This window comes from Centruroides sculpturatus, unplaced genomic scaffold (assembly GCF_000671375.1).
Source record: "Centruroides sculpturatus isolate CEXI.00-Female unplaced genomic scaffold, Cexi_2.0 scaffold229, whole genome shotgun sequence".
NCBI lineage: Eukaryota > Metazoa > Arthropoda > Arachnida > Scorpiones > Buthidae > Centruroides > Centruroides sculpturatus.
This window is the reverse complement of record NW_019384527.1, coordinates 622366-639631: the sequence shown is the minus strand read 5'-3', so window position 1 is coordinate 639631 and position 17266 is coordinate 622366. Positions and strand designations below refer to the sequence as shown.

At 35.9% G+C, this 17266-nt stretch overlaps 1 protein-coding gene across 1 annotated transcript; it reads left to right on the top strand.

The window, feature by feature from the left end:
- The first annotated feature begins 5967 nt into the window (after positions 1–5967).
- On the top strand, positions 5968–12299 carry LOC111622898 (Golgi apparatus protein 1-like). The gene is made up of 2 exons (XM_023365356.1): positions 5968–6136; positions 11831–12299. Exons 1-2 carry the CDS (start codon positions 5990–5992, stop codon positions 11996–11998), a joined length of 315 nt encoding a protein of 104 aa, XP_023221124.1. The 5' UTR covers positions 5968–5989; the 3' UTR covers positions 11999–12299.
- Positions 12300–17266: the final 4967 nt, after the last annotated feature.

Sequence of the window (17266 nt, the reverse complement as noted above, 5' to 3'; positions counted from 1 at the left end):
AACATTGTAATTATTAATAAAGTAGGAGCATTTAGCTTAGCCCTTGGATACAGTCATTTTGTAAAGAACGTTAGACGAAAGTAATATAAATTAAAGTATTTAAAATAATTTATTTTATTGGCTGTATTTCTACATTTTTATAGTTTTCTGAGATGTAGTCTCACACTTGTGAATGAGATGGCCTACTTCGTTTGTCTCAGATCATTTTAAACATATAAAAATACTATATTTGGTTCTCACTTATCAACGTTAAATTAATTAGGCTACATATTTCTTTATTTAGGAATTAGGCTACATATTTAGGAAAAGTCCCACTAAAATCCTACTAACGGCAAAACCGTATTTATACTTTCTGTGATCTTAGGCGCTAAACTAGCATTTTCTAACTTTTTCTGCAAGATGGCTGAAAGGATTAGAAAATACTAGAGATTATATGCCAGAATCGAATCTGAGCGGTCACAAATTTCCAGAAATTTTTTGGGAATGGTTCATCCTAGATATATCGGCCACGTCCCTCAACATTGCGTGATCTGGTCGAACCCACGATGGGCCTGATTAATGCCCACAGAGCAGAAAGAGTAAAATAAAAAAATAGGCCCGGCCTAGAGCGGAAAATTTTGAGGGCGACAAGATTGGCCGGTATAGTATAAGAATTTAATTTAAAAACGTATTTAAATAATACCAAATATTACAATATTTGCGTATAATTAATTATTAAGTCGTCTGCATAAATATAGGCCAAAATACATGATGTAATTTTTAATTAATACGAAATGTACTATACCATGTATGTTAATTACACTGTTCTATATATAAAAACACGATTCATTTTTTTCAAATATAGAAATGTGTATTACATTTAGTACCCTTTCATTTAATAATTCGTAATAAAAGTCCATGTTAGTTGTTTAGACTACTCAGAAAAGAAGGCATTTTAAAATTATAAAATAAAGTTTATAGCCCGTGCTATAGCAGAAAAACGGTTAAATCCAGCTTTGTTTTACTTAGACAAAGCTGGATTTAACCATTTCAGAACCTTTCTAGACAAACCTTCAATGGGTATAGAAAAAAGTTGTCTGCACCCACAGGACAGGAAAAATTAACAATAATGTCCTATATTTCTATTATTTTTATTTGTTTGTTGTAATTCATTCATAGCAATCGATTTCTTTTGAATAGTTGATGACTGAATGTATATGCTGCCATTTAATAACAATAATATACTATACTGTATGAAGGATTTCAATAATGGAGATAGGCCTTGTCACTAACTTTTTGTTTAGTTATGTTTCTTCATTGGCACATCCAGAAGAGGGTCAAGGGGCCCTGGTCCCCTTTAAAGAAAAAAATAAATGAACAATAGAAAATTTTTTAAAATCTTTTCTTAATTAAAATTTTTGTTTATTGTGTCATGTCTTCTATTTCTACACTACTTATGAATTAGTAGTCACGTAAGGTGAAAATGTTATTAAATTCTCATTAACGTTTTTATTTGTTTAACTCTGTTTCTTCAGAATTAAATCTTGAGTACGCCACAGGTCCGCCATTGGACAAGCGGTCTTCGTTCCCTGAACACTGGGAGTTCGGTCGTGGCGTTAGGCGTTACAGACGTGGAGTTATCCACGTCTGTAACGCCTAAATAGGGACCAGTTTCCCCTAAAAATACCTCCTGGAAGGCATTCTGAATAAATAAACTTTAACAAACTAAAACATGAAACAAAAAATAATGTTATGTTCTTTATTTAAAACCTTATTAAATAAAGAATATAACATCACTTTTATTTATTCAATAAAATGTTTTTTAGTATAATAATATCAAGGGCAGGTCCAGAAGTATCCAAAAAGGGAAAAACTAACTGAAAAATTTAAAATATTTGAATTAAGAACCACAAGAACGTCCAAAGTGGACAAAGACATTATATAAGAACCAGTAATTTAAAGTTATATTTTAAAGAAGTGGTAAGCTTAAAAACAATATTTACTTATAAACAAACATAAATTTTAGATTTATAAGATATAGTAACTCTTAAATTGGCAAATAACGTAAATACAAAATTTACTATTATTAAGTTAAAAGTTTGAATTCGTAATGTCGAAATTATCTAAATATACAGATTTTCGGGATAATATTTTAAATAAAAACTGTAATTTTACCTGAATTTTTTTCCATTAGCGCGAGATAAAATAAAATAAGAACTTTTAATATTTTCATCATCTGATGTTTAATTCTGCCACTAGAGAAATAAGCAAATTGCTGAATAAAATGCAGTTAGCATTATTTATAGATTTAAAAGGTTTCTTTTAATAGCTACTTAACATTTATTTATTCATTCCGTGTTCATTTGTTATTGTAATCATTAGTTCTATAAATTTAGAAAATTGGCATATAAATAATCTGTAAGCGAACAAATAAAACAATATCAGTAAATCACAACCATTAACATTGTCAAGAATAAGCGATAATTCCTTCGAATTTGTTTATACTCGTATATAAAATAATTCTAAACTTTGTCAATAAAACTGATTAAAATTCTTGTTGTGATTATTTATAATATATGGTTAGACAAAATTAATTTGATTAATGGAGTCAGGCAACGCATAGGCAATCTGTCAAGGGGAAAGTGCCACTCGGGAGGACATTCTATGGGGAAACTGATCCTTAGTTAAGTGATAAGATACGTAAAGAAAACACGGAAAATTCCAAATGGTGGGTTACTCAACATGACATGGAACTTTGGCGTTTTGTTTCGAATTAACTACAGTGGTGCCTCATGTTTTGAATTTAATTCATTTCAGGAGGATATTCGAATACCGAATCGTTCGAAATACGAGGCAATTTTTCCCGTTAGAAACAATGGAAAGTGAATTAATCCATTCGCAATCCATTGTTTAGGGTCTCTAAACAATACCGATTTTGATAAAGTTAAAACAGCAAATATATATAATTTAAGGTAAAAATAATTAAATGTAAATAATAAATTAAAACACGAAAACAATAAATAAATTACATAAATACTGTAAAAAAAATGAAAATTGCATTTACCGGTCGCACACCGTGGACTTCGGCATCTTAAACATGGTCGCCAGATTCGGCACACGTGTATAATACACGTGTGCCGAATCTGGCGACCATGTACTTCGAGTTAATTTCATTTTCATCTGAATCGTCGATATTACAGCCTTCCTGTTATTTATTAGATTTTGTTCCTCCACACGCTTCTTGGATGCCATGATTAATAAGTAAAGGTGATATTGGATTGAACAGAGAGTTTGCGTATTTTTTTAGCAGTTGTCGTTACTTAATATAAAAGTGTGATTTAATTTTAACAGTTGTGAAATTTAACACATTAAATCTAATTTGAGATTTTATTCTCGATTCAGAAGCTTATTTCGAGTACAGTTCGAGTACAGTTTTCACTGCGCACGCAGTTCGAACTTTGAAGCATAGTTTGAACTCTGAAGCGAATTTTTGTCAAATTTAGCGTTCGAAATACGAGGTACCCACTGTAATAGTTTTCGTGAAGAAATATTATCAAATGAAAGCATAATTATCAGCTTTAACAGTTTCTTAAATCTCAATGAGCCCCCATGCATTTCGCTCACGAGTCAATGAAATTCGTGCGACATTTTTTTCAGTGCATTTTCGTTTAGATGGCCCGGTGGCCGCGCGCTTAACGTGACAGCATAGTATAACAAGCAGACCAGAGAAGCATAACGATCTGTCCAGAAAAAATGAGTTACTCTCTAGCAGACAACACCAAGCTGGCAAGAACAATCGCGATTCAAAAAAGGAAAACAAATGCAAATTACTACTACCAGGTAATTTATTGATGAGGAAATGTGTACTTCACCGTTTTTATTATAAATTTTGCAAAATATTTTAAATATTAATTCACAACTTTCAAAAATTTTCGACAAATGGTGCTTAAGCTATAAAGTGGGTCAACAAAATGGATGTTACTGTGTTTGAGGGACCCTCACACACAGTAACATCCATACATACAGAAAGAATCCTAGTGGTTTTATATTTCTCGACGTTTCAAGATCTCGAACCCAAAAATGTAAAAATATTGGGAGGATCATTTTTTGACCGATTGCCATACTTTTCCTCTGTTATATATAACAGAGCCGGAAAAGTAAAAAACCAAGCTTAATTATATGAAAACCCGGACTTTTACAAAAATCTTTTTTTCGATTTCATCGTACATATTTTGACATCTAAAGGCTGGTATACACGGTAAGGAAATCTTTTGAGGATTAACCGTGATTTTTTTTCTATCTATCCATTTTTAAATAAAAATAATTCTTTATACGTTGGAAGATATTTTAATAAGTTTTGTAAATTGTAAGTTTTGTTACTATGTTCGATCCAGTCAGTTATATCCGAGTTTTTTTCGTCTGTTAAGCACATCCTTTGAGGATTTCCTTACCGTGTATACCAGCCTTAACGTTGTTGTTTACCCTTTACTACCTGAGAACTTGTCAGTTTGCTTCTTCTCGAAGGCGAAAGCGACGCTTTCCCGTAATCTTTTGACCTCCCGGCTGTGATCTACCGTTTTGATATCAGAACTGATGGCTTCAAAACAAAAAATAAATATCCATCTCTATACGAGAAAGCGATGAAAATGTTAGTCCCCTTCGCAACAGCATATTTATGTGAAGCGGGATTTTCAACTATGACGGTAATAATAAATTTAGAAATCGACTTTCAATTATTAATATTTCACCGCTCCAACTCAGCTTGACTAATATATCAATACAACCCACAATTGAAAAGTTACTTGAAAAAGAGCAGAAGTAATCTTCTCATTAGCAATGTACCAAATAAACAAGAATTTTAAATTTATAATTTTTAGTAATCACAGGATTGAATGTTTTTGTTGTGTACCTGTTTATGCAATAAATTTGTTGTGTTTTTTGAATGTATTTTGTTGTGTATGCAATAAATTTGTGAATTTTTAAAATAATTTTTTACGATTTTTTGTTGTAATTTTTGTCAAGGGTTTGTTATTTATTAATAATTACAATTAAAAACAACAATAAAAATTATACTTTTAGTAAATACTATTAATTTAACTTTTTAGTAATCATAAGACTGATTTTATTATTGTGTCCTATATGCAATGTTTTGTGATATCATCATAGTTTTCTGTTATTTTTGTCAATGGTTTGTATTTATTAATAATTATAATTAAAAACAACAATAAAAATTATACTTTTAGTAAATACTATTAATTTAATTTTTTAGTAATCATAAGACTGATTTTTTTTATTGTGTCATACAGTATATGCAATGTTTTTGTGATTTTATTATGCTTTTCTATGATTTTTGTCAAAGATATAAAATAATTATAATAATTACTTATATTTACATTTAAATATTATTGTAAGTAAATGATAATAATAATTTTACAATTTACTTCTGTAGTAATTCTTTAATATCTAGTAAAAGTTTTTGTTAAAANTAAAATAATTATAATAATTACTTATATTTACATTTAAATATTATTGTAAGTAAAAGATGGTGATAATTTTACAATTTACTTCTGTAGTAATTCTTTAATATCTAGTAAAAGTTTTTTGTTAAAACACCACCAGTCCACGGGCCAAAAAAGGTTGAGAAACGCTAATATAGATGAAAAAGAAAAATAGTTAGAATGAAATTTTGCTTTTATCAAGTTTATCTGGTATAGAAGCTTTAATTTTTTTCATTATAATAATTATTTCAATTAATTTAATTAATGTCAAACAGTCAATATTTTTGTCTCAAATTTGTATTGTAAGAACATATAATACGGAGTATGGAAATTTACAAAATAAAGATTAGGCATAATGTAATAGGAAAATTAACTAGCATCACAAACTTGGCCTTATTAGGAAGCATAGATGCCAGTTTGTTCCAATAGAAAGAAATTGTTAGGTATTGTAATTTCCTCCATGAAAGAAACCAAAAACAAAAATATTGGAGCATTTGTTATATATTGATGTGATGAAACAGACTGACCCAGACATTTGTATTTCAGAACTTTCGTGTTTGCTAGCCGTTCTGGAAGGAGAAACTCCATCTTCTGAACTGACTCCCGAGTGCAAGTCCATTCTGTCCAAACGAGTGGAGATGTTCGAATATGCTGCTCAGGTAAGTCCCTTTTTCTTTCTGTAAGGCAAGAAATTTTGCCACCTGAACTCTTATGAGTAGGTTTAAAGATGATGTCAAATTATGTAATGCTAGATGAATTTGGCTGAGTCATATGTAATGCTGCTTTTTTCAAGCATTGTTTTCATGCTATAGCATAACTTGTATAATACACTAATCAGCTCAAGTGCTAATTTCAATTATGTAATGGTTTTAATAATGATATTTGATTATTTTTTTTAAAAAGTTAAATTATTACTGACAATTAAAACGAGCTGCTCAAAGGAAGGTTAAACACATATAATGTTATATGAATTAAAAATATAGCACCATAGTTACAGCAGTAAACAACTATAAGTTAATGTATAACAATTCCAGTTTAAAAATCAGAAAATGTTTGTATTGGTTCAAAAAATTTAAGGATTTCAGTCTTGAAGATGAACCTCACTCTGGATGTCTTAAAAAATGCTGAAATTGCTGCAATAGTGGAAGATAATTCAAAACTGTCTAGATAAGAAAGTGCAGAAAATCTTGAAGTGTCCTAATCATCATCAATTAGGCAATTGCACCAACTAGGAAAGATAAATAAGTGTGGAATATGGATTTCCCATGACCTTACTGAACAGAATTATCCAAATTGATTATCCATATGAATTTCACTTTTTGATAGGTAATACCAAAACCCATTTGTGGACAGAAGAGTTACTGGGGATGAGGAGTATTATATGCTAGCATAGTTTTAGTTTATTATTAAAACTTAACATTTGGTTTTAGTCACCCAAATAGTTTATAAATTAGTTATAAAACCAAAACTACACACATGTAATGACTAAAACTAAAATTCAAGAATGTGGCTGAAACTATGTTATAAACTAATGTTAGTTCTAAAAGAGTGTGTTAGGTACTGTACAAAGACTATGCCAGCTCCAGGACCAAAACATAGTCAAAATCCTGAAAAGGTATTGCTATATAAACATCTTAACTACTTGATACATTGCAATAACACACCTCCAATAGCTGTATATCATCGGGCTATACTTTGGTAATAATAATTATAAGATACTAATGAATTTAACCCTAGAGGAAAGTGTAAGGTGCTATCTCATATTAAATGGAATGAGGGTGCCAAATGCGTCTCCAGTCAGCACCGTAGTAACCGACAGTGGTTATAGTATAATGTTAAATACTGGAAAAGAATATCTGACTGGAGATCCAGGTAGCGTAACTGGCAACTCATGTGCACAGTAAGTGGCAGTTACGGGTTTGAGTCCTGCTCCGGGCCGATTCTTTTCTCTAAAATTATTTAATTAAATTATAATTATTAAATTTAATACGTATTGACACCTAACACCTCCCTCTAGGGTCAAATTCATTAGTAATTTATAATTATTACTATTAAATTATAGCCCAATGATATGCAGCAATTGGAGGTGTGTTATAGTTATTGCTATGAAGAGAATACTGCACTTTGAGTTGTTGAATCCAAATGAAACAGTTGTGGTATTGTTCGTATTGATATGAGAAATACAAAAAGTATAATTTTCAAAAAACACAAATAAAACTATTTTGTATTTTGAACAATAATTTAGCAGGTTTCAACTTCAAGACAAGTCCCTTGTAATTCTCATTGCTTGCAATACATTTATATACATTCTACATTCTTTCAAAGGAGAGAAGGCCTAACCCTAGGGCATAGTCTTTGAAAAGAAAGAATGAAGAATTTAGCTGAAGTGAGAAGGGTGAAGGAAAGAAAAGAATGATAGGAAAGTGTGAAAACATGAGATCCAGAGCAGCCATCAGATCCCGTTTATTTAAACAACCAAAGTTACAATAGAATTACAATAAAATACAATACACTTGAGAACAGCAAACAAACCTCAGCACTTTGAGGCAGGGAAAATCTTAAAACAGCCTTTGGCTTTGAGATTCACATATGTATAGTCCCTCCTACTTGGTGGGAGGATGGAAAAACAAAGAGAATGCCCCCTTGACTCCAGGGGGTAACAATTAGGAACCAACACGTATATACAGTGCACCAGAGGCTGGAAACTGATCAACAGGTACAATGCTCCTTCCAGACACAAAGGACACGAGTGACAATATAAGTTCCCACTTACCCGGTGGGGAGGATGGGATACCAGAATTACAATAAAAGTACAATACATACAATGAGGAAACAGGAAACATGCGTCAGCCCTTTGAGGTAAGGGAAAACCCTAGGACAGCCGTTGGCTTTGTATTTCCCCTAATGAAATCGTGGGAGTAGATCCCCAACCTGGTGGGGAGGATGGGGCAACAAAGATAATGTCCCCTTGGCTTCAGAGGGTAACAATGAGAAACCAATGCAAAAACGTAATGCCAGATTGTTTGAAAACAGAACGAGCGATACAATGCTTCCTCCAGACTTCAGAGGGCACAGATGACAAAACAGTAAGGTACAAAGAACAGGAATTTACAATTTACAGAGATGGAAGTGTGTGCACTGACTAACATTAAGATTTGCAGACCCACAGGTACAAATCTGGCTTTGTCACAAACCTTATGTACCAGAAATAACAAACATAACAGTTCGGGACTTTACAAGCGCGGGTTGCGTCCTTAAGCTAATCTTAGTCTACTTATGGCTAAAATAATATAACTTATATACAGATAAAGAGAGGAAGAAGAAGAGATCTAGGACAGGGTTACCCAATTGTCTTGTACGTTTCCGTTGCACATCAATCGGATCCAACTTTCTTTGTCTCAATTAATGTTCTCTCTCTCTCTCTGAACTTCTCTGCGATTTTGGGATGGTCTCTCTGAAAATGCCTCAAAGACATGAAAATTGTCTCTGTGTGTTCTTAACTCGAACCAAGAGTCTCTTCTCAACACATCTGGTCTCCTCAGAATCTACCCAAAAAGTGCTTAACTTGTCCCTGCTTTCCCTTCAGGGCCTTTCCTCCTCTATTGTTCTTACTGTCCCCACCCTATCCTGGAAGGGTTCCATCCGATTATCGTGAAAGAATGAAAAGAAAATATAATAAAATTCTATATACTATACAAATGATATGGCAAACAGCCACACAGTAAATACTACTGTCAGTAATCAGAAAAACTTTGTTAAAAAATCTCCAAGAAAAATATCCACATCTGGCAAATGGGAAAGACAGAATAAGTACTGCTCTGATGACTTATTTCTGTGGAGAATGCCTTATTTGACAATGATCTGGATATGTTAGAGCAGTGTTTTTTGACCTTTGACCCCTTTTGATCTTAATACTTTAACATCCCATAATAGCAACTCGGGAAAATTTAAAACTAAACAATAAAAATTTAACAGTTTATTAAATATTACAAAATGTATTTTTAATTAAAATAATTATAGCTTATTTCTTAATGACTATATATACTGCACATTCATTTTTAAAAACAAAAAGTAATAAATTGACATTCACTTTATTTGCCTTAGTCTGGCCACATCAGTGTTGTCAGACATGTGACAACTAAAATTAGCAGATGTAATCATAAATTTTTGGTAAATTGAATTGATTGAAATGCAAACCCTTAAATCTCTCCACACACAGAAAAATGGACTTTCACCACTTCATAATAAACAATCCATATATGAGTTATCAAATATACAGTTTTGAATTGTAAAGGATATTGTTAACATTAAATTATGAAATTTTCAAATTCAAAAATGTTTGTAAGGTCTGTCCCATAAAATTAGAGCCACTTTAAAAAATATATACAAGGTCTGTTCAAAAAGTATCGGACCTTTGGTCGGCAAAAATAAATTTATTGACTTTGAGGAACAAAACCCTAATCCCCTTCAAAGTAGTCTCCTTGGTAATGTATACACTTCTCCCAGCGTTTCTGCCATTGCTGGAAACACTGCTGGAACGCATCTTTTGGAATGGTTATCAGCCGGTCCGTCGCATTTCGCACGATGTCTTCTCTCGACTAAATTTGGGTTCCTTTTAGCGGCATTTTCAGCTTGAGAAATAGCCAAAGGTCACATGGAGCCATGTGGAGAGAATACGGAGCGTGACGAACCACAGGAGTATTGTGTTTGGCGACGAAAGCCCGAATCAGATGCGCAGAATGGGCGGATGCGTTATCACGATGGAGCTGCCAAGTTTTGATCGACCACAGATCCCATCGTTTGCATTGCACTGTATCGGAAAGACGACGAAGGACCTCCTGGTAGTACTCCTTTGCGATGGTTTGGCCTTGTGGTGCGTACTCACGACACACCACCCCACGAGAGTCGAAAAAACTGTCAACACGACCTTTGATATTGCTGCGGACCTGCCGCGCTTTTTTTGGCCTCGAGGATCGTCCCCGAAAGCCCTCTGAATCTTGCGAATGGTTTACGCTCGGGTATCGCCAAGGTTTTTGGCAAAATTTGATGTAATATCGCTGCTCACGTTGTTCAGTCATTTTCCAGCTTAGTGAAATCCGACGAGAGCGCACTACATGACCTCACTCATACGCCGATTGCCAACGACTGACGCTTTCTGCAGGCGGGAAAAAATTCAGGGCTGTGCATGACTGTCCCCTCCACAACTCCACCGAAGGAGGCTTCTCTCGCATCATTGGTTTACGCGGAAAAAAATAAGGTCCGATACTTTTTGAACAGACCTTGTATGTTTTCTACATAAAACTTTTATTCCGATGCTTTCACTTAAACATAAAGCAAATGTAATTTATTAAATTTTTGCTATTATTTTTGTTAATGTAATGGAAAATTTAAAATGAAAACTTAAAATTCTTTGTCCCAGGCACTTAAAATTAAAAACAAATTAAATTAATGCTTCAATTTAATAACTAGTTTGCTTTCCATTTTTGTTAATTACTTTAGAAATTTAGTTTGACGTTGATTTGATCAACAGTACACAGAATTCCATTGAAATTTTATTCCATTTCTGCTGTATAGCTTCTTTCAGGTCCTCAAAAGATAAATACTTCTCTCCACGAGCATAAACTGATCTTGACAAGATAGCAGAGGTATTTTCCATTGAATTTCAGCCTGGAGAACAAAGCAAGCCAATCTAACACTGGGACTCCATTACTAAAAAAGTGTTCAAAAGTGGATTTTGCAGAATGCACAGCTGGATTATTTTGTTGAAAATAAAAGTGGGAGTCATTCAGATTTTCAATAAATGTTGATGATCTGCTTTCATGCAGCTGTTAACGAAATTGTATTGCGTAATTGACATCTTTCTATAGTGTTGGGAAAATTCGATGTAACATCTATCTTAGACTGGCCCCCTAAATATTGTATAGTGTATGTTGTGTATATATATACAGTAGACATGCAACACAAATAATGTAATCTTTTTTTATCTGCTATTTGATTTAGTTATGCAAAACAAACAAACTGCTGCATTACGCGAAAATAAAATGTTTATAGGAACATACAGTGACCAGGAAATTGCCTGAGTGTAGTAAAACACGAGAAGTTATTTTCGAGTTTTACCACACTCCGTATTTCCGGATATATTTTCGAGAAAATTGCATACTCCCAAAATAAAATGGACATTCCAGTGGAAATAAAAATATTTATCTTTGGAATGTGACAGCTACCAGCTTCTGTCGAGTGTGTGTTTTATTTTTATGTAGGTAGGCGAAAGGTAGTCCGGAGTGTTACCGGTAACCTAACAATCCAGAACTTCCGTTTCGATCGTTAGTACTGGAAGAAATTGTATTTTGCAGGTGGCGCCGGCCGAGACCATCGAAGAGTTGGTGCGCCAGGTGGCCAGTTCTCCGGCCAGGAACTACTTCGCCGTGGTGGCCATGGGTCTGCTGGGAATCATCTTCGTCGGAGGTCTGTTCTGCGGTCGAGTCACCAAGAGAGTGCCCTTCGGAGTCAAGAACAAGTAGAGGCTACATCTCCTATTTATTGCGCAATCTCCGAGATTCTCCGCCTTTCAGTGGTGGAGAACGTCACCCTTTATTTTTTATAAACCGAAGAGAGTGCCGCTCCGCTCTCTTCGCTCTCTCTCTGTATCTGGCTCCCGCTCCTGCTCCTGCTCCTCCTCTTCGGCTCGGTCCCGGCCGCCCGGTGGTCGGGACCCAGGCGAGAGGCTGTCGTCTGGGGAGGGCGGAGGCAGCGGACGCGAACCGGGAAGCTCCGGCGACTTCCCGCTCCGAGCTTTTCCGTTATAAAATAAAAAAAATGTCGCCGTCCGTCTGTGTCTTTTTCTTCTAAATTTTAAGAGCGTCGACACCTGCATCCTTCTGTACCCAATTTGCCGGTCGCAGTTGTTAAGGAAAGTTTCGGATCCCTTAACTGGAACTTTGCCACTGATACTTTTCCTCCAAACTTATTTGTACATGTTTATTACTACAAAATGAGGTACAGTACGTACTTCACAAAAACTAATAACGAGTTTGGACCGAAAGTATAGTATAAATCACGAAAATAAAATAAATCGTCGGGCATGTTTAATGCGTGTAAAGCTCCTAGTGTGTAACACCTCATATCACAACTCTAAGATAAAGCCCCTGCTCCGCCAAATGGCACACTTGCCAGAGTACAAAGAGACTATTTTAATCGACAGCAGGCACCGAGTAATCACTGCAGTGTCTGAACAATTAAAACCGGACTGAGGTAAATGCTCGGGCTCTAGCAGTACAACCCAATGAGGACTATGCTTCGCTCTTGAGTCCTATCCTCTTGCTACAAGATAGAATTTTGGTGCAGTTTGCTTTGCGCTTTGACTCCTCTACCAAAGAGAGATCATGATTGCATGGTCATTTAAGACGACGGGGCTGTCTAGCCTCGATACGTCGCCTAATACAGTCAGCAGGGGTTCCCTCTTCTCGAAAGAAATTTACGACATATTGTATCTGCAATTCATCAAGCTGGTCGTAACCCTATTTACTATTTCCGACAAAATAGCGGTGATTCTATTTCGAATACCGTTTCGTCCAATAGGAATACAGTCAGGAACTGGCACTGTCTGGGACGTGAGTTTCGGTTATAAAGTAGAAGACAGAAAAAGGTGTCATTTTACTTCCGAAATAGAGGGGTAAGATTGCGGACGTTAAGGGTGGATGGACACGTATGGCGCGGCAGAATGATGTCACTTTTATCGCCGCAGAAGTCGATTTTGGACAGATTTTCTCGTGTGCCGCGAACTTCGGTGGAATTTGTCTTTTGCGGCGGCCACCGCGAGACGCATTTCTATAGGTCGATAACGGTTGTTTTGTGAATCGACGTAGAACTACGTGGTTTAATGGCGGGAAGTTGGACGGGTTCGACCAACGTTAGAATAACGAGGAAAAGAGAATAAATTTAACGTAAATTCTACAAAAATAATCGCATATGATTTAATTCGAAGGACAATACAAACCAATCTTACACGAAATAGTACTCTTTATCGAGGAATAAGTGTATTTTGCACGCCGATTCTTTCCCGATTTGGGCCCACCAGTGGCCGACGGTCTTCGTACCCTGAACACCGGGAGTTCGGTTGTGGGTTGGCGCCGGGCTGGCCACGTGCAGTTTTCTCCACGTATGTAACGCCTAAATAGGGGCCAGTTTCCTTTAAAAGACATCCCGGAAAGCATCCCCTAGGTAGATCGCCCAAGTGTTGCGTTGCCATAACTTAACAAACATACTAACTTTCCCGATTTGAGAAAATTTCTCTATTCCAAAATCATCGAAATCTTCCAGCTAAATAAAGTCGGCTGTACGAAACGAAATTTGTAAACAAATGAATCTGCAGCGTTTCCCGTCTCGAATACCCTATGCGTGCGCTGAAATTAAGCGGATTGCCGCTTTGCCTGGCCACAAGTGTGCATCCACCCTAAAGCCTGGTACTCACATGCGGAAATGGACAACGGAAACCGTAGACAGGACGGCAAAATGACGTCACTTTTGTCGTCGAAGCCTACAGAATACGAAGTTGAAAATTTTCAAATTTTCCGTCGCGGAAAGCGGAACGGTATAAATTCGGCCAATAGGAAGGCCGTCATAAAGATCACGTGGGACGATAACATTCGAACTATGGCGGTCGGCCAGGCTAAAAAGCTTTATTAATACGCTATATTACTATCCGGTTTAAATATTAATGTCGAATAGACGTACTGTATACTTACTGCGTAAAGTTTTGGGAATGGCGTAATCGTAATTTGGTTACGAAAGTATTCGATGTTCCTAACTTTCAACGATTTAGAATATTTTTCCTATCCAAATTATTGGTTTTTGTGGTTTTTTTATTTAAAACTTAGATAGTTTAATTGATATAACAAAGCAATTCCATTGTGCTCTACGTTCTATTGACTACATAGCTGAAATAATGAAAGCACACGGGCGTGGAAGTATGTTGAAACATATAAAACTAGCTGTTGCCCGCGACTTGGTCCGGTTTTGCAAGCAAACCCTATTTATACTCAGTATTTCGACAACCATAGTAATTGTTATACAGGGTGTATCAGAATGACGTTTTAAAAATTTGGAGGATTGTAGAGGATGAAATTTTGAACGTTTTAAGGAACCTATAGCCGGAAATGTGACACCGGAAAAGTTTCTGCAGCACTTTGCAGGTTCTATGCGGTCGGTATGCGCAATGGCATTCCCTCGAGCTTCACCATAACACTAATGCATATCAGCAAGTTCTCCAAATGTATAGTTACCCTCCATGACGCCAGAACGTATCCACAGTACGTGAAACACGATAAGCAGACAACTGTACAGTACATTGACTCGCGTTGACTAGGTGTGTGTTTACAGCACAGCGCCAGTGGATGCAAAGGGTGACCCGAAGAACGACAAGCACTAAGTACACAACGTCCTATACACAAGCTCAGTTAGACCACTGTAGTTGTCTGTTTACAGTCTTCCATCCGCAGCAATAGCGTGACGTCAATGGACGGAAGGGTAGCTACCAAAGTGAATGGCGGTGAAGCACTTCCTACCGCTGTAGATTCTTTAGGTCAAATTTCCGGCTATAGGTTCCTTATATCAAAACGTTAAAAATTTCATCCTTGGCGCCGACTATTCATAGTTTAATTGTTCTTTTGTTCAACCCCACAGACCACGTGCTACGGGAGGTTTTTACTCTCGTATTCCCTTCGTGTTGTCTGATGCTTGAATATAAATTTTCTAATTCGTCTTGATTCAATGATGTTGTAAACAAGTACTTAACTAGAAGTATTGGTTTGTTTCCTGGATTGGCGACCGCCTACCGAATGCCGAACGTCCGTCGAATTTTACCACCATTGTACGTCACCACGTCCCTATTTCCGATTTTGCTCTTAAGCCCGGGACTGACGTGCGAAAACGGACGATGGAATACAAAGTGGAAAATTTTTGACTTTGAGGCGTAAATCGGAAGGGAAAAATTAGACCGATAGGAAATCCGTTTAGCGACGATGCGGTAAAAATCACGTCCCCTGGAGAAATAATGCAGTCAAAAATTTCTTTTCCTAATACTTTAAAACGCCCACATTTAGCCAAAATATGTCAGGCATCAACAATTTGTTTCTCTACACAGAAGTTGCACAATTCTCTCGAATAATTATTTTAAAAATTCAATGAATTACACCTAGCCTATAAAAAGAAATAAGTTAGTAATGAAGACGCAGCACTGACAGATGCTCCCCGATTTGCAGCAATATAGAGTTGGCCGTGTGAAAAGCACCTGCATCCCAGGTCAAGTCTTGCAACTCTCGGGCTTCGGCCTTGAGACTTGTTAATGGTCATTGAAAGACATAGACCAGTGTTTCTCAACTGGGGCGATATCGCCCCCATGTGGGCGTTTTTCCATGTTCAGGGGGAGATTAGTAACAATTTATATTTTTGGGGCGAAAAACAGTTTTCTGAGCGATGTAGTAAAACATTATATTAAGAATAATTAGATTTTATTCGTTATATCGTACAATAATAAGCAAATAACATTATACTAGTCAATAGCAGAGCCGGCCCTACCATAGGGCGAACGGAGCAGCCGCTCCAGGCGCTAAGTCCTAGGGGCGCCTCAATGGTAAAGAAAATTAATTAAAGGGAAAAATATTTTTCACTTTTCGATATTTTAATTGCAAGCGTGTGGTCAGTATGTGAATGGCCTTATCTGTTGAGACGCGCGTGGGCGGGATTCCACCTAGGGTTGCCACCTTTTTAAAATCGCCGACCCGGACGGCGGGTGAGGTTTATTCGAACAGAAGTTCCTGACGTATGCGTGTCATTTTGCAATGCAAAGAATAATGTGCAGTGCATGCTGATTGTAAATCAGATATCTTGCTGGAATTAGCCAAAGATATCAACAGGTATGCCATCGTTTGGGTCAGGGGTCATGCTGGTGTTTCACGATGGCCGGCCCTTCATTAATCTATATGAGTTATACAGAGACTCGTGTAAGAGAGGTTGCAGCCGAAGTTTTCATCTCTAAAACGTTTACGTTAGTACCAGTCAGACGTGAAAGTCAGGATTTCTGTTTGAACAATGAAAACACAAAAAATTATCAGTAGCAAACAACCAAATTTGTACTACAATTCGTATAGAGCAAATTGGTCATTTTTTAAAAAATCTTAATTATTGATACTTTTATTATTAATTTAAAAATTCGCAAAATTAACAAATCCAGATCAAGCCTAGCATGGCGTTTATCAGCTTCATCAAGAATTGAAAAAAAAAAAAAAAACTTAATATTTAAACAATTAGCAAAAGTACTATTTTTAACAGAGAAATCCCGATTAAGGTGCTTATACTTATTAGATAAGCATCTATAATAAATTCACACATTAATTAAAGACAAATGTTTCGTTTAGAAAATGCTTAGGTATTTGTTATTTGCACAAGAAGTCAGAACAAATCCGTTACCTGTTGTTACATGGAAATGTTAGTTTCTTAACTGTAAAACTCTGAAACTTCAAAAATTGATGCTGTCGGGTGTTCTTGGTTTGTAGAAAATTCTATTTCCAGAATTATCATAAAATTTTCTCACTTAAGCCACAAAACCACGTCAAGGTGACACCCACTTTGTGGTGGTTTTTTTTGTTTCCAGAAACCAACCCTACTTGCTAGACAGCGTAGCAAGTAGAGAGAAAAACTGGATCGCGCGCCAAGTTCTTATAGGTAAAACGACCAATAATGACTTTTGTCATTCTCTTTGCTCGTCCTCTACCCATTCCAATCCAAAAAAT